Here is a 24,903-nt window from a genome sequence, read left to right on the forward strand (position 1 = left end):
ACTCTTTGACATTTAGTCAAGAAATATATTTAAATTAACACAATGGTAGCAAAAGGTAATTATTCCATTGTATAATATAATGGTTAGCCCACACCTTGAATTCTGTATGCAGAATTCAAGGTGTAACCTCATTTTACAAAAAAGGAAGAGAGTAGATCTATTGTAAAATGTGACTGGAGTTCTGTAATTTACAAAGCCCCCCAGATAGACTGAGGGTCTATAAATGACACTGTATGGAAATTTGGCATCTGCATTGGGATCTAAATGTGTTAAAGGGATTGAGTAAACTAAATTTTGATAGAATGCATACTCTTTCTCAGTTGATTGACACACGCTTGCACACACACACAAAGTTAAATTTAAAAAAAAAGGATGGATTCCAAATGTGTGTATAGAAATTGTCCTTTCAGGCCGAAAGTAACTAATTGTCAGGATAAGCTTTTACCTATTATGATGGAAGTGAGTACTTTAAATTTATTTAAAGTAAATTCATTAAATTAAATTTAAATTCATTTACCAATTCCTTCTAAATCAGAAAAATCGAAATTAGTAATTTTTTTTTTGTAATTGATGCTGTATAAATTTGCCTATTTGAATCATTTTGCCAATACTAATATTTCTACATCATCAAATTCTGTGCTTGACAGACACCCTGGCCCTATTCCACCAATCACTGTTACCGAATTATGTTTCCTCGGTCTTTTTTTTTTTATTATTTTTTTTCCCTCCCTCTCAGGCATCCAATCTAGTCCATCAAATCACTGCTTCATTATTTCAATCCTTTTTGTATCTTACAAAAGAAATAGTGGTACTATTATATTCCCATGGGACGTATGGGAATCTTATCATAATTATATCAGTTGTATCATAATTCCCAGGAATCTGGAGTCATGCTAAATTTAATAAATATAGTTCTAACCGTGTAACCAGAAAGTAACCAGGCAGCACCAAATTCCTACACTTTTTTTTTTTGGTTCTGCAACTTTTGTATTGCTAAAAAATTAAACAACTTCCCAATTATTAGAGTATACTGCACTGATTTGTGATATACTCAATAAACACTATTTATAAAAAAATTCTGTGGCATGTTTAATATCATGTTTAATGTGTGTGTGTGTTTTATTTGTGGGCAGTCACAGCCAACCTATGGCAACTCTTCTGTGTTACATGTGTCAGTATCCTACTGATTAAAGACTAATCAGTCTAGTGGTGTACCTGCCCCTTTGTCCTATTGTGTAATGCTAGGTAATGTTATGATGAGTGACAGGCCATTTAGCCCAGGAGTCTGTAGAGTTTACAGCTGAATTATTCTAATGTTCAGCTTGATTACATCCTGATATATTTTCCCATCTCACTGCCTCCAAGTAAAGGTCAGCAAGTCAATGATACAGATCTTGGTAGGTGGAAATATGGACCACTGCTTATTCTAGGCACCAAGGCAGCACCATAATCTGCCATAAGTATATTAACTTATTTAGTCTCAACTTGGTTAATCATTTTAAATCATGAAATGGCTTTGGTTTACTAACTTATTAGTTTGTAACTTAATTAATCCTCTTGGATTAGGAAGTACTGTAAACTTCCTTCAGAGAAGAATTATTATTAGATGAATTGCTATCACAGTAATTCTGATGCTAATACAAGGAGAACCACATAGTTACCTATGTTGTATCACTGTTTGCAAGATTTTCTTACCATAAATTGCTGGCATGTTTGTTCACAGGTCAGGTCTCAGACTTACAGGCAGGAACATGAACTAACTGCCTTCAGGATAATGTCATGTTCAGTCAGTGTGGGTAATATGCAGAACCACGAACTGCCAATAACGTAAAACTGCAGTAAACTGCAATGTCTGTAGGAAGAACTCTGTGTGTTGCTCGTCCATATAACGAGCAACATTGTGAATTACCACTATCCAAGGGAAGCCAGGCAGGTCCCAACAGTGCCAATAGCCACAGATTTCCAGAGAAATCCCAGTATTATTAATGCAAAGCCCTTGCTATTGGTATTGAGAGTCGACAACCACCAGATTAAGGGAACAGAAATACATGTGGAGATTATGCTTAATATAAAAAAAAAACAATCATTTAGGGCAACCCAAAAATTACCTCAGCAGGCTAATCCACCAGAGAATACACATTCTCTGGTGGATTAACCTTGATATCCTCACCCAAGACCAACTAACTCGGCCATGGAGTGGGGGAAAAAAATCTATAAAAGTTTCTCATTTCACTGACAGATTGATACCTGGTTGTTTTTTTTTTTTTTTCTATCTGGCATAGTGTGGGGAGGATGGTGATTATAACCATCATGCTACCTGTGAAGACTTGTGTTTATATATTTCATTTCCTGTGTGTGGAGGGGCAGTCCCAAGCCAAACTATGGCAACCCTGCCTCCTACATAACATGGATGGACAAAAATGACAAAGATCCAAAATTAATATTTGAACTTGCTATGCATATTTTATAACAGATATTGCATCCAGTCGAACCTCTCAAACAACCTCAGAATCTGATGCTTACTGGATCTTGGAACTTTGTGGATTTCAGTTGGTCATATTATCATCATAAAAAAAAAAAAAAAAATGCTTTTCTACACTGCAAAAGTAAAATGTTACATACAAGTGTTTCACCAAAGCATCTCAAACAATACATTCTTTTCAATAATGGATAAGGATATTCATTTTGAAAGCCTTAATTGTCATCGGCCCATGGAATTGTCATGGCCACCCTTATAAGTTTCAATTGTTGGAGCACAGTAAAAACTTATGGTGTTCGGGTGAAATTTTTATCTTGTGCAGTCAGTAGATATGCTCCTCCGGCAAATAGCATAGAACTTGAGACAAATATTCTTGTGAATAACTGGCTGATTTTCTGCAATTTTCTTACATTTTCCTAAGCATTTCCAGAAAATGCTATGAAATTGAATGCTCATCAATAAACTATCATATTTTTAATAATGAACTATTTTGTGACATTACTTATGGTTGTGTGTGTGTGTATGACTAGCTTGAATGGCATTTAGGTGTGCTCTGGTCCATTCTGGGCCTTGACGATTGTAGATAATGGATTGCTGCATTTAATGGATTCAAATGCAGCTGCAATCACCAGTGCAGTTGCATCGTCTTTGTCATCAATTAAAAAAAAAAAAAAGAAAAAGAATCTGGAGAAATTAATAAAAATAATTCAAGAATATCTAACCTGTGTACTTATCTGTCTTAGGAAGAACTCTGTTTACAGTACAATACTTTTCTGCTTCCTTTGCAGCTTTTGAAGACCAGCTGCCAGTAATAATATAATCCGCAACTCCATCTTTATCTGGACAAAGATTGAGGGGAACTGCAGCAAACTGGCCTGTGCCTCCTCCTTGTAAAAATAGCACTTTATAGTTGGATGGGATTTTTCTATAATGAAACAATTAAAATATATTATCTAATTTTTATTTTCGTCTATTCTTACCTTGTAAGCCAGTGATGTACAGGCTATTATGGTATCCTACATATAATGAAACATTCTGCTCTCAAATTAATTTGGCTTCTTTGCTGAAATTAAGTAATTTTCCAGCACATCTGATTTACTAAAATTAGCTTCACCCACAAAAGCAACAAGCAATTAAAGATACCCGAAGTATTGTTACTCCTGCAACCGCTAACTTTTTGATTGGTGATTTTAGTTTTAGGAAATTATGTTATTGTAGTATTAAGAATGTTTTGTGATTCCTGTTTTATTAATTGCATTTTGTTAACATTTCATTTGACTAACTGCATTTTGTTAAAACGACAAAAAGGTTTTGGATATCAAAAACATATCACATAAAAATTCATGCAATATGAACTAAAAACAAGAAAAGTAATTTTGTATTTTTATTTAGTAAATAAATAAAAAAATTAAACTGATTAGAATCATATAAAAGATAAAAAAAAAAAAAATCAATAAAATAGTCATAAAAGAGTAGCTTTAAAAGCACAGTGCTTCTTATGAACTCAAAAATGAGAACACTTCGTAAAAGCCTAGCACATAATTCATCATGTGCTAAAACCAAACTGGAAAAAAAAAAAAAAAAAAAAAATGTCCCAGTATATATACAGGTCTTCCTACTGAAACTAATATTGGGATCCAATGTAAAAACAAAGCGGCCCTTGCGCCATGATCATAATGAAATTATGACAGCAGGGATAAAGCTGATTATACTGCTCATACCAAAAAAAAAAAAAGTGTTCTATATCCCTATTCCAAGTTTTTATTTATAGAGTATATTAAATATTGTTACAAGCTGTTATTTATACCCAACAACTTCTAGATATGGATGCTACACTGCCCAGGATCTTGCTCCCATTATAAGAGATTTGTTTAATTTTGAATCTTTGCATGGCTAGAAGTACAATCACATTCATTAGTTCTTTATACCTGTGGATTCAGAGCATTGGTGGCCCACCCCTCTCAGTTCCACCATAGCTAATACTGACAGAGAAGCTATAATCCAGAACCTTTTTGAATTTGCTTTTTTGGTCAAGATCTCATGGAAACAGTCTGATCGATTAATATGTATATTTGCAATGAGATAATTTGCATGAAGTAAATCATTCTTTGAAAATCTTCTCACTTACACACCCCTTCTGATTTGATTCACAGAACAAGAAAACAGGCTTTTTTATATCCTTTAAAGTACCCTTAGATTCTCCCTGTGATATACTAGTGACCTTCAACTTAAAATACCCATCAGTATTTGCTACTAAAAGAAAAGTTAATCTATCTTTTGCTACCTCAAGCCCAAATGTGGATGGATTTTTCCATGTGAGAAAAAAAGTCCTGGATCTTTTCTAATAAACAGAAGTCTTATCTATTAAAAACTTGACTTGGTAAATATATCCTTCTACATTAGTTTGAAAAATTTCACGATACACTTGAAATTAACTGGCTCAAAATCAGCACAGTTCCCTCCCCAGTTAATTTCAAGTTGTGTAGTTTAGGTCTTAAAATGCTAAATCCATCCAGAGCTTGCCTTGAAACTATCAGTGGACATCAATTCTCTTTTTAAATCTTCAAAGCCACTCCTACTTTTCTCTTTAACCCTAGACTGGTAGGATTATTTTGCAGTGCTTTACTGGTATTATGAGGAGAAAATCTTAAAACTGGTCAGCAATGTAAAGAATCTTTACTTGTTAATAACAAAATTAAATTCAATTAAAACTTAAATGATTAAAATATACTATATTACTTTTTTTCTTTGATTGGCTCTTGTGCTGATCTTGCAATAGCAATTCGTCCAGGTTGAATATAAATAATTTTCTAATGTTCTTGGAAATTTTAGTATTCCTGGATTTCAATTTTATATCCCAAACAAATGTTTTTCCCCACTAAATGTTCTTCATTCAACTTTAGCACCAAGTTAGTAGAATACATTGCAGGTGATGATGAGAAAGTCAAAGGGAAACAGAGGTAGGTGAAGGCCTGTTAGAGGCTGAACTTACATTCACTTTTTTTCTTTTCTTTGTTGGAGATTCACATTCTTTTGTTTGCTCAACATCTTCATTAAGTAGCCAGATATTATCTGGATCATTTGATGATAGTGATGAAGCCACTTTTATGTCTTCATCCTCAAAATCATTGACTCAAATTTAGCTAGAATCCAAAGAATACAGAGAAGAAATTGAAGAATAGAGACGAAAAATGCATGAGATGCATATAAATTATCAGGTTACAAAGAAGCCTAGGGCAGATATAAGCTAGTCTGTAATCAAGTTACAAAGAAGGTTAGGCAGGCAAAAACAGATTTACAAGAAATCTTTGGCAAAAGATGCAACAAAAAACAGCAAAGAGTTCTTTACTTATGTAAACTCTAGATGGAAGAAGATGAATCAGATTGGTCCACTTGATATTGCTGGATTCACTGTTGATGATCCTGCTCAGGAAGCTAACAAAATGAATGAGTATTTTGCATCTATATTCACACACGAGGAGAATGCCGGAAGTTTATCAAACTCTGGCAGGGAGCTAAATAATTTTGTAATAACTGAGAGCAAAGTGGAGGAGAAATTGTTGAAGTTAAACACAAGGCACCTGGATTGGATGGGAGCTATCCTTATATAAGCTATCCTTATATTAAAGGGGGTTGCAAAGGAAGTAAGCAAACCCTTAGCTGTAATTGTGAGCACTTCCTTGGACTCAGGGGTGGAGAGATGTGCAAATGTGACACCAATTCACAAAAGGGGATCAAAGGCCTTTTGCCATCATCCAAAGAGCGGTTGATAGCTGGAACAAACTTCTATCTATTGTAGTAGAGGTCAAAAACTTAAATAAGTTCAAGGCAGAAGAAGACAAACATTTGATGTGAATGGATAGGGGAAATGGAAACTGCTTTTTTTTTGCTGCTAATATTAATGCATATATTAATGCTAATGGGTGACGCAAGTAATTACATGTAATTACAGACCTGTTCTGGGGAAATTAATGGAGGCACTGGTTAAAGAAGCATTGCAGAATCATCTAGACAAGACTGCAGTTATAGTTCATACACAGTATGGGTTTGTTAAGGGAAAGTCTTGTCTGACCAATTTGATTGGATACTATGATGTGGTCACAAAATAATTGGATGCAAAAAATAATTTTGATATTATATACTCGGATTTTAGGAAAGCATTTGATACTGTTGCACATGGAAGACTACTGTACAAATTGGAGCAGTATGCTTTTAAGGGCAAATTGCTGCTATGGATAAAGGGATGGTTGAATGGGAGAAGACAGAGTGGTAATCAATGGACACTGTTCTTCGAGGACTAATGTTATTAGTGGAATTCCCAGCGTTCAGTGTTGGGTACATTGTTTTCTGTATTTATTAATGATATTGATGAAGGTATGAAGGTTTAATATCGAAGTTTGCAAATGATACAAAGGTTGACAGGTTAAGGACACTAATGACAGTAAACTACTGCAGCAGGATCTAGAAAAGTTGAGCATTTGGGCTCAGATGTGGCAACTGAAGTTTAACATTGGCAAATGCAAAGTAGTGCATATGGATAGCAGTAACCCCAGAGTAAAGTATCAACTGTGTGGTACTACACTCAGGGTGGTAGAGAACGAAAAAGACCTGGGGTAATTGTGCAGTCAGATATGAAATTTTCTGAGCAGTGCACTGCAAAAGTATCTCATGGTGTCTTTTCAATGATATACAGGAATTTTTCTAGCAGGGATAAGGAGGAGATTATAATGCAATGGTCAGCACATCTTGAATACAGGTCTGGAGGCATCATTTTAGGAAGGGTGTAGCATGCTGGAACGAGTATAGAGAAGGGCAACAGGATTAGTGAATGGAACAAAGGTTTGCTCTTATGAAGAAAGTCTCAAGTTCTGCAAATTGCAGTGTCTCCAGACACTTTCATCCATCCATTCACTCCAAAAACATTTGGAGTGAATGGATGGGTGAAATTGAATCTTTTTTTTTTTTTTTTTGGCTGATGCTGTCTAATCTTGCTTTCTTGCATCATATGCATCTACAAATGCTAATATCCTCCGGGTTAGTGAACTTTTCTTGGTCCATCATTGGAGAAAAATTCTCTAAATATCTTCCCAGTCAGCCTTTATGAAAGAAAAAGTAAAAAAAAAATAAATAAATAAATAAAATAAATAAATGAAAAATATGAAGAAAGAACAGTCATTTAGTTACGAAATGATATTTTACATACCATGGTAGCAATACAAAAAAATTACATACCTCTAATGTCATATCACGTTCAGGTAGCAATATGCAAAACTTTGCTTTCACTTTATATTAATGTGCATTTATAATTAACAAATATATTTTCCATTTCCCTGATAGAGTTACCGAAAATAATTAGACCCTGTGGGACCAGCGCATTTTGCCATGAAGATTGATGCTGTGTTGTCTGATGCACAAGAATGAGCTCTGGCATTAAGTTGGGTAGCTGAGAGCTTAATGGGCCCTATTTTAATTTCTTATAGGATATCTACCCTACTCTTCAAACTCTCATTGATGCCCATCATAATGCTGAGTTTTCTGACAGGTATAATAAGTTATAGCTGGTGGATAGTTAGTTATTGAGCATGAAAGCAGTAAAATGTCAGTGGGGATTAAAATGACCTTTCCCTTGCATATCTGGAAATGTTGCAGGAAGGCCATTTTTGTCTTATATGATACTGAATATAGTAAATTAATACTATATTCAGAATAAATTAATTTATAAAGTTTTCTTAAATAATAATTTTTTTTTTTTTTTTATCATCATGTTCACTAATCACTAGTGTTCTGAATTTGCACTGAGTTAACTGTGACTATGACAACAATATATAGTGTAAATATACTGATGTGTATATTCTATATATGTTTTTTTTTTTTTTTTTACAAAAACTGCATGCATATATATAAATTAAGGACTATTTTGATACATTTCTGCTTTAAATATGTCAGAAACCATAATCAATCATATAACTCCACCAATCAAATTTATCTCAAAGAGAACAAGCCAATACCACAGTGGATCAAATTAAATGTCTCACCTTTAAAAGTGATGTTATATAAGCTGAGACAAGGCCCACCTTAGATTAACTACATTCTAGCCATAAATAATAAAAAGGTGATTTTTTGTAGTTGTTTTTCCATACAATTCTCAACTAATTACTATACATGTTTATAAAAATATCCTTCAAAGGATATTACTCAATAAATTATCTACATTGCTTTTTTTCTCCTGTACACAAATACCTTGACTACAAATATGCATGACATAAAAAAAATTCATTTTTTTAATGTAAAAAAGTCTGTGCCTTCACAGACATTTATTTATGCAGGTACAGCTCAATACAGTGAACTGTGGGGGAAAAAAAATAGAATTCAAAGCAGCCAACCAAAAGGAAAATGTGGATGTCACAAAAGTGGTGCACTAAACAATCAAATTTTTGACAGAAGACAGTGAACTAAAAAACCAATTCCTACTCTGAATACTAAATAAAATTTTGGTCAAAGCAGTTTCAATGGGGTTTGAGAATCCATAAAAGATTGACTCCTGCATGGCACAAAAGAAGTGAAGCAACTCGTTAAAAGTGCCAAAACATTGAAGACATGGTCATGCAGAATAAATGTATTACAGTGCTTATACTGAACATGCTCTGTGAAAGGTTGACTTAAAGTGCTTATACTGAACATGCTAGGTTCAAAGAATGCTGGCACCTCTTCAGAAACAGTAATAGTAGAGGCATGTGATGCAAGAAAGCAAGCTTATATAGCATCGGCCAAAGAAAAAAACAAAAAAAAAAAAAAAAACATTTCACACATCCATTCCCTGTAAACGTTTGTCCAGTTCCTCCTTGAATTTATTTAAGCTGTAAACTTCCACATGATGACAGATGGCAATTTGTTCCAGCAATCAACTACCCACTGGCTAAAGGAAAATTACCACACATCTATTCTACAACTGTCTTTCCTCAATCTGAATTTATAATCTCAGGTTCATAATCTGAGAAAAAGGAAGAATCCCATTAGAATTGAACCTGCTCAACCCATTCAAGGCCTTATACATTTCAATCAGATCACCTCGCATATGCCTAGTCTCCAGGCACTGCAATTTGCAGAACTTAAGCCTTTATTGGTAAGAGGACCCCCATTTGTTCCCCTCACCAATCTTGTTGTCCTTCTCTATACTCGCTCAAGCAACTCTACATTCTTCCTAAAACGAGGCCTCCAGACCTGTACACAGTACTCAAGGTGTGGCCTAACCATTGCCTTATACAAAAGGATAATCACCTTTTCCCTACTAGCAAAATTCCATTGACAATACCCCATGACCTGATCTGGCACCTGTATGCACTGCTTAGAAAATTTCATAGAAGATGCACAATTACTCCAAGGTTTTTTTATTTTCTATCACCCTGGGTGTAGTACCACACAGATGGTATGTTTTTCTGCGGTTACTTCTACCCATGTGCAGTACTTTGCATTTGTCAATGTTAAGTGTGAATGTCAGTTGCCACTTCTCAGCTCATCTGCCCAAACTTGATTAGATCATAGTGCAGTAGCAATATGATCAACTGCCATTAACAACCCTGCCAATGTTTGTATCATCTGCATACTTGCACATTAAGCCTGATATACCTTCATCAATACCATTGATAACTATACAAAACAACAGTGGGCTTCACTAATAACATTATTCCATGAAGAGCATTGATTGCCACTCTGTCTTCTCCCACTCAACCATTCCCTTTATCAATAGCAATTTCCCTTAATGCCACACTGCTCCAACTTGTATAGTTGTCTTCCATGTGCAACAGTATGAAAAGCTTTCCTAAAATCCAAGTATATGATATCAAAATTATTTTTTGCATCCCGTTCCTTTGTAACCACATCATAGTTAGTATCCAATCAAATTGGTCAGACAAGACTTCCCCTTAACAAACCTATGCTGTCTGAAATATAGCTGCAGTCTTGTCTAGATGATCCTGAAATACTCTTTTAACCAGTGACTCCATTATTTTACCCAGAACAGAAGTTAAACTAACTGATCTGTAATTACTCATGTCACCCTTTGATCCCCCTTGTGAATTGGGGATACATGTGCACATCTCCAGTCCGTGGGGACTTCCAAGGACGCTCTCATAATTATGGCTTTGCTGCTTACTTTCTTTGCCGCCACCTTTAATATAACTGGATAGAATCCCATCCACCCCAGGTGCTTTTCTTACGTGCAATTTCTCCTCCACTTTGCTCTCAATTATTACAAAATCCATTAAGCTCCCTATTAGAGTTTAATAAGCTTCTGTCCTCCACTTCCCTACAGAATTGCTCGTGTGAATGTAGATGAAAATTCTCATTCAGTTTGTCAGCTATCTAAGCACGATCATCAACAGTTGAACCATCGATATGAAGTGGACCAATCTGATTCATCTCCTTCCTTCCTTCTAGAGTTTATATAAGTTTTTGCTGTTTTTCTTAGTATTTCTCGTAATCTGCCTTGGCTTACCAAACTTCCTTTGCAACTTGATTACAGACTAGCTTGTATCTACCATAGGCTTATGTGTCGCCTGATAATTTATATGCATTTCATGCATTTTTCTTCTCCGCCACAAGTCTCGTTAGTTCATCTGACATTCATTTAGGCCTAAAACAAGAACAATATTTCTTAATTGGTATGAAAAGTGTAGTAGCTTTCACAATTAATTCCTTGAATGCTTCCCATTTAGAATTTGCTGTCGGTAATATCAATTGGTTCCACTATATAGAATTTAAAAACTTTGAGACCACTGTGGTCACCTACACGAAAGCTAAAACCCTTCCCTTTATCCCTGATGGTATTATATCTTTAAGTAAATCCCACATCAGTACATTGTGATCACTGCCAACTAGTGGTTCCTTTTTCTGCAAATTCTTCCAAAAAAGTCTTGCTAACGTGAAAGTGACCAAACCACAAGTTTCAGTCAATATCTGGGAAGTTAGTCCCCATTAAAAGATATTCTGATTTACTGGCCCATGCTATTTCTCTGTACAATTGTTTGTTGTACTCAGAGTCATTAGGCCTATAACACACTCCTCCTCTCATTTTTGCTTTCTAGTGCTTAGGTCAACACCAAACTGACTCGACATTGCACTGTCCACCTATGTCAACTGGATGCACTTCCTTAGCTTTTATGTGTTTCTTAGCTAACAGCATAACCCTCCTCCCTTCCTATCCTGTCAGTACACATTGTACTCCCCAAATTCCAATTCTGCACTGCTTATGTCTGTGTGACACAGTGTTTCTGATATCCCAACAGTACCCTCCTTTGATATCTTGACCAGCACTTCAAATTCATCAAATTTATTTATTATACTCCTAGCATTGGTGTACATGCAAGTATACATGCACTGGTTCTTACTTAGTTAACCTAACACAGCCCATGTATTTATTTGTTTCATGATGACTCCCACCAGTCCCTGAAACCCCCAGCTCCCCATTCTAATAGCAGTGATACTGGTAATATTTTCATCTGTGAACTCCCCCAAATGCAGTTTTCCAGCCCACCTAACACTGCCTCCATAGTATCAGCAAATACCGTTGTATCCCTTCTATTTAAGTGTATGCCTTTTGAGAACTGTAAATGCTGATGAAATATGGATTCATCACTGGAATTCACAAATAAAACAAAAATCCATGCAATGGAAACACCTTGGATTACTGCTGCCCAAAAAAATTCAGGATTCAGTCCTCTGCTGGGCAAGTCATACCACCAATTTTTGGGAAGGAATGAGATGCCTATGCTTCTTTTCTCAAAAATTTAAGCGGGATATAAAGGAATGGAGAAGGTACCTTGCTTCTTTATTATAATGATCGTGTACAGAAGTCTCATAAAGCAATTGTTACCCTCAGAGATTTTTGATTCCAGATATTAAATCACCCACAATTCAGTCCAGTCCTGGTTCTCAGTGATTTTCTTCTCAGAAATCTAAAGAAATACTTGTAGGCACAGATTTTCAAGCGATAATGATCTCATGGGAGCTATAAACAGCTTTTTCACAGACTTATTGGTCCTCAAAATGGGGAGCACTTATATTGAATTCAGAGAGATATATAGTAGTAAAAAGTAAGCTATGTTTCTTTATTACCAAGGTAGGTAACTCTTTGATCACAAATGTGATCACTATCCAAATACTAACAACTGATTTATCTTTCACTTTACACTTCTCATTAATTTTTCATTCTGCACTTCAGTAATAAAATAAACTCCATATTTTATTATTGACTTCAATAATAAAGTTTTATCTTTTTATATCCAAACAGAATACAATATATCCTTGCTCTTTTAGATTTAATATTCTGATTATTTGCAAGTTGTCTTTGTACAGTATACCAATCTTACATTTTCAGTTTTGATTATTCATGAGTAGTTTCTCTGCAAGCTGATGATGGTTATGCTACAGGCATATTGATGAGACCCTGATCTATCAGTTGGATCACGCCTTCATTACAAAAATTTAAGTTGTATTACAATTTAACCTCAGTGCACATTGGCAAGCATTCTCCACTACATGGAAAGCAATTCCTCTGCATCAGTTAGCAACTGGTGGTAAAAAAGTACATCACTGACTGCATATAGGCATCCCTAGATGCTACAGGAAGTTTTTGCCTGATGCCACGAGGACATCATCTCATTGGTAAATTAAAAATGAAGAGCTGTAGAGGATTGTGAGTTTGGAATGTGGGGAAAGGAACTGTTGTTAGTTTTTGGTGCAATAAGGCATCAGCTGTGGCCTTATTTAACTTTTCAAATGGTTTTTCATAGTTTAAATTTCTTTCCTTGTTTTCTAAATTGGAGTCTGGGTGCGAGGTTAGCCTGTGCGGACATTGCTCCTTAAAGCTCTTCAAACAGAGAAGTTTTTCCTGATTTATTTTCTGCTTTATTAGTTTAAATTGTCATATTAACTTATTTTCTAGAGTAGCTTTATATTCCTAGTTACGATACTTAGTTTAAAGTTTAACTTAGACAGAGATTTCGTAGATATTACTTAGTATCGGTAACGGTATCAAATCCACGTGTCACAAACCAAATTTTTTTTTAACCAAATTTAGTCGATTTATTAACCAACTGTTATATCAAATTATCATCTATAAGTAGATTATAGACCTAGTCAGGATCCTTAGTTGATTCTAAATTGAGATAGCGAGATTTGGAAGCTAATCAATACTTACGAGTCCGTAGAAATACCGTTCGTGAATTCCCGCCATTTTTACACGATAGCATAAGCTTAGTGTCGTATAGTGCATAATATAATATTGTCAATTAATCAGTAAATCTATTAATCTTGATAAACTTTATTGTCAATTAAATTGTACTTTTAACTCTATATATATATATATATATATATATATATATAACGACTTAATCGTAACAAATAATTAATACATAACTATAGTGGTACACGTGATTCGGAAGTTGTATAAAGGGAACTCGTAGAAAACACTAGATACCGAAAAAAATATATATATAACATAACTGTTTTGGGATATAACTTAAGGATTTAATTTTTGTTTTGAATTTTATTGAATTAAATCGGAATCATGACTCTGACCAGAGCAGCAAAGCAAAAGGCTCAAGCTAATGGGAGTGCTGTGGTTCAGGGGAGAACTGAGGGGGGCAGTTGCCCTCTGAATCACAGTCTATTAAAATGCACTGTTTGCTTGATGTTTGCGGAGCAGTCGGGTACGGGACATGATACTGCCAAGGGGGATGTCTTTGTGTGTGCACGATGTAAGGAGTGCAAGGAAATCAGGCGACAACTCAGCGTTGTTATGGGCCTTTATGAGAGCTTGAAGGACAGGGTGGATGCCCTCGAAGGAAATAAATTGAGGGGCCCATCAAGCTCTCAGCTGCCCACATCAACGCCAGAGCTTGCACTTGGTCATCAGGCAACACAGAAGCAGCCCCCTAGGCAGAATGCGCTGGTCCCACAGGAACTAGTAGTTGTTGGTGACTCTATTGTCAGGGAAACGGGGAACATACTTTGTAAAAAGGATAGGTGGAATAGGACCAGGGTATGTCTGCCAGGGGCAAAGGTTGATGACGTTGTAGAGCGGATATCATCTTTTAAGGGCACAAAAGGTGATATAGTTGTACACGTTGGCACTAATGATATTAAGAGTAGGAGACCGGCGGAATTACTTAGCAAGTACAGGTCACTGTTGAAAAAAAGCCGTGAATTAGGGTTGAACTTGAAAGTGTCTGCAATTCTGCCCAGACACGATAGGAGGGAGTATATGATGAGAGCCTTGTCGATCAATTCGGCCCTGGAGGGATTGTGCAAGGCTCAAGGGGTAGAATTTTTTTCAGCCTGGACTGTACTTGTTAACAGGAGAGATTGCTTCTACAGGGATGGGATACACTTAAATAGAAAGGGTGCAAGAATTTTTGCTGATGCTGTCGAGGCAGTGTTAGGTGGGTCGGAAAACTGCTAGTTGGGGGGGATACAAGGACTAATAGATTAACAGTAGCCACTGGCAGAGGTGGAAGTGATTCTTGCACTGCTTCTATTGAAATGAGCAGAAGTCTGAAAAACAAGATGCAGGATATTTCAGAGACTGCTGGTAGTCATTGCGGTACAAGTAAACACATGGGTTGTGTTAGGGTAGCTAAGAATAGAAACAGGTGCATGTATACCTGCGTGTACACCAATGCTAGGAGTTTGGTAAATAAATTTGATGAATTTGAGGTATTGCTCAAAACATCAAAGGCAGATATTGTTGGGATATCAGAGACGTGGTGTCACACAGATATAAGTAATGCGGAACTGGAATTTGGGGAATACAATGTGTATAGAAAGGATAGACAGGACAGGAGGGGAGGAGGGGTTATGCTATTAATTAAGAAACACATAAAGTCCAAGGAAGTGAAGCCAGTCGACATCGATGGACAGGGCAGTGTCGAGTCAGTTTGGTGCGACATAAGCATAGGGAAATCAAAATTGAGAGTAGGAGTGTGCTATAGGCCTAATGACTCTGATGAGTATAATAAGATATTGTACAGGGAAATAGAGTGGGCCAGTAAATCTGAGAGTCTTATAATGGGGGACTTTAATTTCCCAGATATTGACTGGAATTTGTGGGTTGGTCACTCGCACACTAGCAAGGCTTTTGTGGATTTATTGGATGATTGTTTTCTACATCAGCATGTTCGTGAGGCAACAAGAGGGAGCAATACTCTTGATCTGATTATCAGTAGTGATTCTTCATGCATTAAGAACCTGCAGATAAATGAACCACTAGGTGGCAGTGATCACAGTGTGTTGAAGTGGGATTTACTCAAGGAGGTAACTACCATCAGAGGTAAAGGGAAGGGTTTTTGTTTTCGTAAAGGCGACTATGATGGTCTGAGACAGTATTTAAATTCTATACAGTGGGACCAACTGATGATGTTACCAACAGCAAACTCAAAATGGGAAGCATTCAAGGAACTAATCTTGGAGGCTACCAGGCTTTACATACCAACTAAGAAATATTGTTCAAGGTTTAGGCCTAAATGGTTGTCAGATGAACTAATGAGACATGTGGCAGAGAAGAAAAATGCATGGGATACATACAAATTAATGGGTGACATGGAAGCCTATGATAGATATAAGTTGGTCTGTAACCAAGTCACAAAGGAGATTAGGCAGGCAAAGGCAGACTATGAAAAATCCTTGGCAAAGGATGCAAAGAAAAACAGAAAAGAGTTTTTTACATACTTGAACTCGAAAAGGAAAGGAATGAATCAGATTGGTCCACTGGATATTGATGGTTCAACAGTTGAGGATCCTGCTCAGGTGGCTAACAATCTAAACGAGTATTTTGCATCTACATTCACGCATGAGGAGTTATTCAGGAAGGAGAATGATGTAGGTAAAGTAAACATTGGCAGTGAGCTGGATGATTTTGTAATAACTGAGAGGAAAGTGGAGGAGAGATTGTTGAGGATAAACATAAAAAAGGCACCTGGGGTGGATGGGATCTATCCAGTTATATTAAAGGAGGCAGCAAAGGAAGTATGCAAACCCCTAGCCATAATTATGAGAGCTTCTTTGGACTCAGGGGAGGTGCCCATAGACTGGAGATGTGCAAATGTAACCCCAATTCACAAAGGAGGATCAAAGGCTGACACAAGTAATTATAGACCTGTTAGTTTAACTTCTGTTCCAGGTAAATTAATGGAGGCACTGGTTAAAGAAGCACTGCAGGATCATCTAGACAAGAATTCAGTTATAGCTCAGACGCAGCATGGTTTTGTTAAGGGCAGGTCTTGCCTGACCAATTTGATTGGATACTATGATGTAGTCACAAAAGAACTGGATGCAGGGAATAACTTTGATATTATATATTTGGATCTTAGAAAGGCTTTTGATACTGTTGCACATGGAAGACTGCTGCACAAATTGGAGCAGTGTGGCATTGGAGGCAAATTGCTGCTATGGATAAGGGGATGGTTGAGTGGCAGAAGACAGAGAGTGGTAATCAATGGACACTGCTCAACGTGGACTAATGTTATTAGTGGAGTTCCTCAAGGTTCAGTGTTGGGTCCGTTGTTGTTTTCGGTGTTTATGAATGATATTGATGATGGGATATCAAGTTTAATGTCCAAGTTTGCAGATGATACAAAGGTTGGCAGGGTCGTTAAGGACAATACTGACGCTATGCTGCTGCAACAGGATCTGGAAAGGTTGAACAGATGGGCTGAGAGGTGGCAAATGAGGTTTAACATCGACAAATGTAAAGTGCTGCATATGGGAAACAGTAACTCCAGAGCAACGTATCAACTCTGCGGTACTACACTGACAGTGGTGGAGAATGAAAAGGACCTGGGGGTAATTGTGCAGGCAGATATGAAGTTCTCTGAGCAGTGCAGACGAGCTGCAAGAGTAGCGCATGGTGTCTTGTCAATGATATACAGGAATTTTTCTAGCAGGGATAAGGAGGTGATTATTCCCTTGTATAAGGCAATGGTAAGGCCACATCTTGAGTACTGTATACAGGTCTGGAGGCCTCATTTCAAGAAGGATGTAGAGCTGCTGGAACGGGTACAGAGAAGGGCAACAAGATTAGTAAATGGAACAAAGGGTTGCTCTTACGAAGAAAGGCTTAAGTTTTGCAAATTACAGAGTCTGGAGACTAGGCACCGGCGAGGTGATCTGATAGAGGTGTATAAGGCTTTGAATGGTTTGAGCATGCTCAATGCCAATGGGATTCTTCATCTTTCTCAGAATAATCACCTCAGAGGGCATAAATTCAAATTGAGGAAGGACGGATGTCGGATAGATGTGCGGAAATTTGCCTTTGGCCAGCGGGTGGTTGGTTGGTGGAACCGACTTCCATCACTTGTTGTTGAAGTTGATAGCCTAAACAAATTTAAAGCTCAACTGGACAGGTATTTCGAACGAACGGAGGGGTGAAATGGGAGTGGTGTGTTTTTTTTTTTTTTTTGGCTGATGCTGAATAAGCTTGCTTTCTTGCATCATATGCCTCTGCTAATGCTAATGCTAAATATGACTGAAGTGCCATATAAGTTTTAAAAGTAGAAAAACAGAAATATCCTGTAACATATGCTGCAAAGTCATGCTGTCATGCTTATGCACGAGGGAAGAAAATGCTATTTGATATGCCTTTTTATAAAAAGAACAATCAAGAATAATATGCTTCACCATCAGTTGAATATGTCAACCTGAAGACACGGGTGGGTCTTCTTGTGTAAGCAGATGAATATATGGAGATGCCAGTGTTACTTCCCCTTTCTGTATAGGATTTCCAGTATTAATAAGCGGAGAAGTTACTGCTGGCTTGATTCTGCCATATCTGTTACCAAATGATCTTTTGTGCATGGGATATTCTGAGTTTAGTGTATTGGATTCTAAGAGTCTCATCAACAGGATTTATAAACACTTCTAGCAGCTTGATCAGCACATTCATTTCCAGGGATTCTGATATGTCCTGGGATTCAGACATTCTAACAACTTCGTGTTTTCTCAAGTTTCTTAATGACCAGGACAGATTTGTAACATTGAAGCCTGTGTGGGGAGAAGGAAGAAAGAAAAAAAAAAAAAAAAAAAATCAGCGCTCAATCCCCAATTCTCCAACAAAAATTTTGTATACTCACTTCATATTTGTGTGCAAGGAAGAACATGAAAATTACATTTTTACTACAAATTCATATACTTCAATTGTTTATTAAATTACTTGAAGATGAACATAATATAAATATTACATTGTATTACTAATGACAAGAAAAACACAATACAATAAAATTAACAAAATACAAAAATTGCGCTTTATTAGTTTTTGCAGGAGCAAACATTCATATTATTTTATCTACATCAATTTCATCTAATACTTTGTGTTCAACAAACAATAGTGACAAATCAGATAGTCTTTTTTTTTTTTTTTTATGTAGACCCCAAACACAAGAGGTATTAGAAATTATAGTACTTAGTACTGTGCTTGGGTTGTAGGTTCGGAAGACGAAAGAAGATATTTGTTGACATTGGGCTTGAACTTCTGCAGACTGTAATTTTCAGCACATATGTATGAAGGAAGGTTGTTCCAGAAAACGGCAGTTGAATGAATAAACGAGAAAGATGAAAAGTTGGTTCTGTGAGTTTGAAGTTGGACAGTAAATGGATGTTGACTGGTGGTAGCACGTATTCAGAATGTTTTGAAAGAGAAAGCGGGAATTATAGAAGCCAATTCAGAAGAACAGTGCCCAATGAAATATCTGTAGAAGAGGCATGCAGCAGAAACAATACGTCTATGAGACAGCTGGAGAGACTGTTAGAGAAGAATCATTAATTAACCTAACTGCCCTCTTCTGAATGGAATCAAGAAGCCTGAGAGTGGTTTTAGGGGCACCACCCCAGATGTGGGAACAATATTCCATGGTAGGGCGGATTTGAGATTTGTACAGAGTGAGCAGCTGTTTGGAAGAAAAGAAAAGGCAAGAGCGAAAGAGAAAACCAAGTTTTTTCGAGGTGAGGAAGCAATATTTGTAATGTGCTTGTGCCAAGAGAGATTAGAAGTCATGGTAAAACCCCAAAAGAGATATATCATTTTGCCTAGAAATCGGAGTGTCACCTAGAAATCGGAGGCAAGCATAGGAGCAGAAGAATCCTTTTTGCGAGATATAAGACAAGACTGAGTTTTAGAAGGATTGAAATCACTGGAGAATTACCTGAAGATCGGCATTTAAGGAATTGGTAGCAGATTTTCGAGAAGTTGAAGCTGATTGAGCAGGGCAAGGTTTCTCAAAATGGAAAGTGGAATGCAATATGCTATCATCAGCAAAACTATGGATAGGATTTCCAGTCAATGGAAGAAAGTAATTAATATAAAAGAGGAAAAGACTGGGGGAAAGAACTGACCCTTAGGGGACACCAGCATTAGTGGAGAAGTTAAAAGACAGAGAGCCATCTACCATCACCCTCAGTGAGCGATCGGAGAGAAAACTGATAACCAATTACAAAAAACAGTTGGCAAACCATGAGATGGAAACTCGTTTAGAAGACCTTCATACCAAACATGATCGAGAGAAAATAGAGCAAATACTTGTGTTTCACTGAACTTTTCCATTGAATTAGTCCATAAATGGGTAACATAAGCTAGAATATCACCAGTGGATCGACACTGACGGAATACATACTGGCGGTCGTTGATCAGACAGAAGGTTTCTAAGCAGTTTAAGAGTTGGCAGTTAATTGATTTCTCCATTACTTTAGAAAGTAGTAATTGCAATGGGACGATAATTGGATGGGAGGGATTTGTCACCCTTTTTAGGAACTGGCTGGATATGAGCAAATTTCCAAGCAGAAGGAAAAACACCTTTGGAATAAGAAAGTGAAAAAAAAAGGTGGCAAAGAACAGGAATAAGTTCAGGAGCACAGGTTTTGGGAACGTGGAGAAATACCATCGGGACCTGGAGCTTTCTTAGCATCAAGATTCGTCAAAATCCTTCTGGCATCCTTTTGACGGAAGACCAGAGGATGCATTGAATGGAGGGTGTTGGGAATAGCGGGAGGTGTTTTACCAAGATTAATACATGAGTTGGAAGAAAAATGTGATGCGTGATGCTAGCAGGTCAGCTTTATCCTTGGCTGAAGTGACAACAGAACCATCTGGTTTGGACAGACGTTGGAGCAGAGATGGGCAAAAGTTGCGGCCAATAGTTTTGGCAAGAGACCAGAATGTTCGGCTACCATTAAGGCAAGAATCAAGTTTTCTACTCTTAGCCTGTTCAAACTCTAGTTTGGACTGATTAATAACTGCTTTACAATTGTTGTGAGCCTTGGTATAGGCAGAAAATGAAACTGAAGAATTAGAAACTAGCCAATTATGATATGCAACTTTCTTCTCTTGAACAGCCTTAGCACATTTATTGGAAAAACGAAGGTTTAAACGAAGGACGAGATTTTAAAGTGGAGTGTGGGATAAAGGATTCCATTCCTGCAAGAATAATTTCACCGACACAATCTGAGCAAACGTTAACATCAGCAAGTTTTGAAACAGTAATCCGACCAAGTAAAAGAAATCTTGCAGGTCATCCCATTTTGCATTCTTGGAATGACAAACAATATGAGGATGGGAATAGCCCTGAGATGAAGGCTCCATTGGAGAAGAGACAATCACCAAGTTGTGATCTGAGATGCCTAAAGCACCTCTCACTTCAACCGTGGACTTAGAAGGGTTGTTTGTGAGAAAAAGATCAAGCGTGTTGGCTGTATGGGTAGGATTTCCGGTATTTTTATTGGTAAATGAAAAATCTGTTCAAGGTCATTAGTAAATGCAAAAGCCTTAGCATCTCGACCAGCTGGGTCGGTGTGACTAGAAAACAGATGCCAGCTGGAGTTGTGAACATTAAAATCACCAAGAAAAATTGCTTCACTGTTAGGAAAGTTGAACTGGAGAAAGTCAAGTTGCAAAGAGAGGAAATCAAAGAGCTCCAATGATTAGGAGTTGGGAGAATGGTAGAGACAACAGATAAATTTGACACAGTGAGGTAGAGAGATTTTAAGACAGAGAAGATCAAAAAGAGGAGATTCCAAATTACCAATTCTCTGACAGGAATATCGGAATGGACATATGCACAAGTACCACCTTTGAGGCGAAAGGAACCATACAGCGAATAATTTGGGCAACTGAGAGAGCAGTAGTTGAAACAACCGATAACTGAGATTCTGTCAGAAAAAGTACATGGGGTTTGGCAGACTGCAAGTGGAAATGGACATCACTGAGATTAGAATTGAGACCACGTATATTTGTAAAATGAATTAGGAAGTGTTTGGGAGGTTCAGATCCTTGGACATCTATTTAAAATACATGTATTTTACACGATGTTAAAATTTAATACTTATTAAGACATGATACTTTTAAAATATGTCCAGCTAAAACCGTGTTATCTTATTTAAAAGTTATATAAATATAATTTTGCTTTACTGGTTTAGTGGTACTAGCAGTTGCTGCAGACGTCTAGGTCCAGCCTGCCCATATCATATTCGCCACCTATGTGCACACACCACACGTGTTGTGAGCCGGTTGTTAACGACAGTCTATTTTTCCTTATTGGTGTTGGTGGAGGGGGGGGGCTTACAAGTCTGTATATTACACTATGTGTTACTGATAGCAGATGAATGGCTCTTTGTATGGTGTATACCTCAGCGGTGTATATACTACATTAAATAGGCAGTTGCTGCATTATGATTCCATTAGGAAAGGCTACAACTGGACTACTTTGATATCAGTTTTGGAATCACCTGCATATACAGTTGAACTCATTTATAATGAGCATGGTTATAAACAAGATTTTGGCTATTGCAAGCAAACAGAGAAGAGTTGATTGGAAACTATGTATTTTATGAGTAACATTTCATGGTTAAAGTGATTTTGGTGGTTAATTCTTATACTTCATTAGTATAAGGAGCAAATCTTAGGCAATTACAAATTAGCAGTGGCTTAACTGCCTCCGTAGCCGAGTGGGCAGGAGCGGGAGTGCAGTAGCACACACTCTTTGAGTAGACCGGGGCTCAAGCCCCTGACTGCTGAATACGGTCGATCTGCCAACCCGCACTGGACCAGCGTGGCAGATTATGGTCCATTTCCCTCAGCATGAATTGTTGAGGAGGCTTCGATCCTGCAGTGGGTTGATAATGGCTGCAATTTACTTTTTTTTTTTTTTTTTTAACTGCCATATTAGGGACTAAGATCTATTATTGCTTTGCCTGTTTATGACATTATTCCCCTTATCTCTTTATACATCCCTGCTAATAGCAATTTATAACCCTTTTAATGATTCTCAGAATCTCTTTTAGTAGGATCAAAAGAACATAATCCTTGTTCCAGTGGCATAGTGTAAATCCCCAAAGACTCCATGTGACAAGAGTGCTGAAGAACTACTGGGGCTCTAATGGTTACCTGAAGTGGGAGGGAGAGCAGAATAATTGCTGCTACATGCTGCCTTATTGGAATAAAGCACGTCTGCATTGAGCATTGTTTTCTTTCTCCAAGAGGACAACAAGGAGGAAGAATGGTGAACGTCCAGCTGATATAGTGTGAGTACCTCTGCACTCGACACTACATCAACTGGATGCAGTGACTACACTGCTTCAAAAACTTTCTTTGTTTTATGAAATCAATGACATTGATTCTGAATTTCGAAATGAAAGACATCATCATCATCATCATCATCCATTTTCAATCCACTGCAGGATGAAGGCCTCTCCAGCAACTTTCCAGTTCCTTCAGTTTTGAGCACTGGCCAACCATTTACTACCCACAAACTCATGAATTTCATCTATCCATCTCCGCCTTTGTCTTCCAGGTTTTCTTCTAGCTCCTCTTGGGTACCATTCTGTTATTTTCTTAGTCCATCTGTCATCATGTCTTCAAGCTATGTGTCCTACCCAAGACCATTTTAGTTCTTTAGTTTTGATAAGAATGTCCTTTACTTGAGTTTGCTGCCTAATCCATGTGTTTCTCTTCTTATCTAACAGTCTGATTCCCAATATATAACTCGTCCCATTCTTCGCTGTGTAGTTCTCAGCTTCTCTTCCATTCTTCGCTGTGTAGTTCTCAGCTTCTCTTCGATTCTTTTGGTGAGTGCCCAAGTTTCACTTCCATAAGTCATGGTGGGGAGTATACATTGGTTCATTATTTTACGTTTCAGACAAACTGGGATATTGCTCTTCAGTATGTGACTATATTTCCTGAATGCTATCCATCCAAAGTTTATTCTTCTCTTGACTTCCAGCCATTTATCATTATTACAGCTAATAACTTGTCCCAGATAAGTATATGACTCCACCTTTTCAATTACTGCTCCTTCAATCATTATTTCCCTTTCTGTGGCATACTTGTTCATCATTACTTTTGTTTTAGCCATATTCATCTTTAGTCCAAAATCCTTACTAACTGTGCATAACTGATTAAGATTTTCCTCTTTAATTCTTTGGGATCGTGGCTTATGACCACAATGTAATCTGGAAATCGTAAATGGTTTAGGTACTCTCCATTCACATTGACTCCTTTCTGCGACCAGTCTAATCTTCTGAAAGCTTCCTCAAGGGCAGCAGTAAACAGCTTCGGAGATATTGTGTCTCCTTGTTGAACTCCTTTCTCGATTTTAAATTTCGTACTGTCTAGTCTAATACAGGAGGTAGTACTCTCATATATTTTCTTCAAAATCATAATATGTGGGGTATCTATGCCTTGTCTTTCCAGTGCTCAAAACATTGCCTTATGCTGTATGGAGTCAAATGCCTTTTCATAATCCTCAAATGCCAGGCATAATGGTGTTTTATATTCATTTGCTTTCTCCATGAACTGTGATATTACGTGAAGGTGATCCATAGTTGTGAATCCTGTCCGAAAGCCAGCTTGCTCTTTCGGTTGATTCTCATCAAGTATTCTTTCTAATCTGTTAGTAATGACCCTTGTGAACAACTTGTAGATGTGGGATAATAAGCTAATTGGTCTATAATTTCCAATTTCTGATTCATTTCTGATTCATTCCTTTCTTATGCAGCAAAACTATGATTTCATTATTCCACTGCTTAGGCATCACACCTTTTCTAATGCACTTTGTGAAGAGCCTTGCCAGTTTTTGTGTTATGTCTCTTCCTCCCAATTTTAACAACTCTTCAGTAACTTCATCTTCCCCTGGGGCTTTCTGATTCTTCATTTTCTTCAATGCATGTTCTACCTCATCAGGAAGAATATCGGGTATGTCGTATGTGTTGCTACTTTGCAATCCATCTTCCCCACTGCTGGCATCATTCCCTCGCTCCTTGTATAATTCTCTATAGTAGTCTTCTGCTATTTGAATTATGCCTTCTGTGCTGTTTATAAGTACACCATCACTATTCTTCAGTTTCAGTATCATTTGTCTTTCTGTATTACTGCTCATGGCTGCTGA

At 37.2% G+C, this 24,903-nt stretch overlaps 1 protein-coding gene across 2 annotated transcripts in view; it reads right to left on the reverse strand.

Annotated features, from left to right (window-relative positions):
- LOC150088269 (phosphoserine aminotransferase) overlaps positions 1–24,903 on the reverse strand; it is a 327,264-nt gene that overhangs the window by 178,634 nt on the left and 123,727 nt on the right. For both annotated transcript variants that reach the window (XR_016546786.1, XM_090370665.1), the window contains exon 4: positions 3,202–3,404. Coding sequence is in view for 1 of the 2 variants with exons in the window: in XM_090370665.1 (XP_090226791.1) it covers positions 3,202–3,404 (203 nt within the window). In the remaining variant the exon portion in view is untranslated. The remainder of the gene's footprint in view (positions 1–3,201; positions 3,405–24,903) is intronic.

Source organism: Mastigoproctus giganteus, chromosome 3 (assembly GCF_048544385.1).
Source record: "Mastigoproctus giganteus isolate SK-2022 chromosome 3, ASM4854438v1, whole genome shotgun sequence".
Classification (NCBI taxonomy): Eukaryota; Metazoa; Arthropoda; class Arachnida; order Uropygi; family Thelyphonidae; genus Mastigoproctus; species Mastigoproctus giganteus.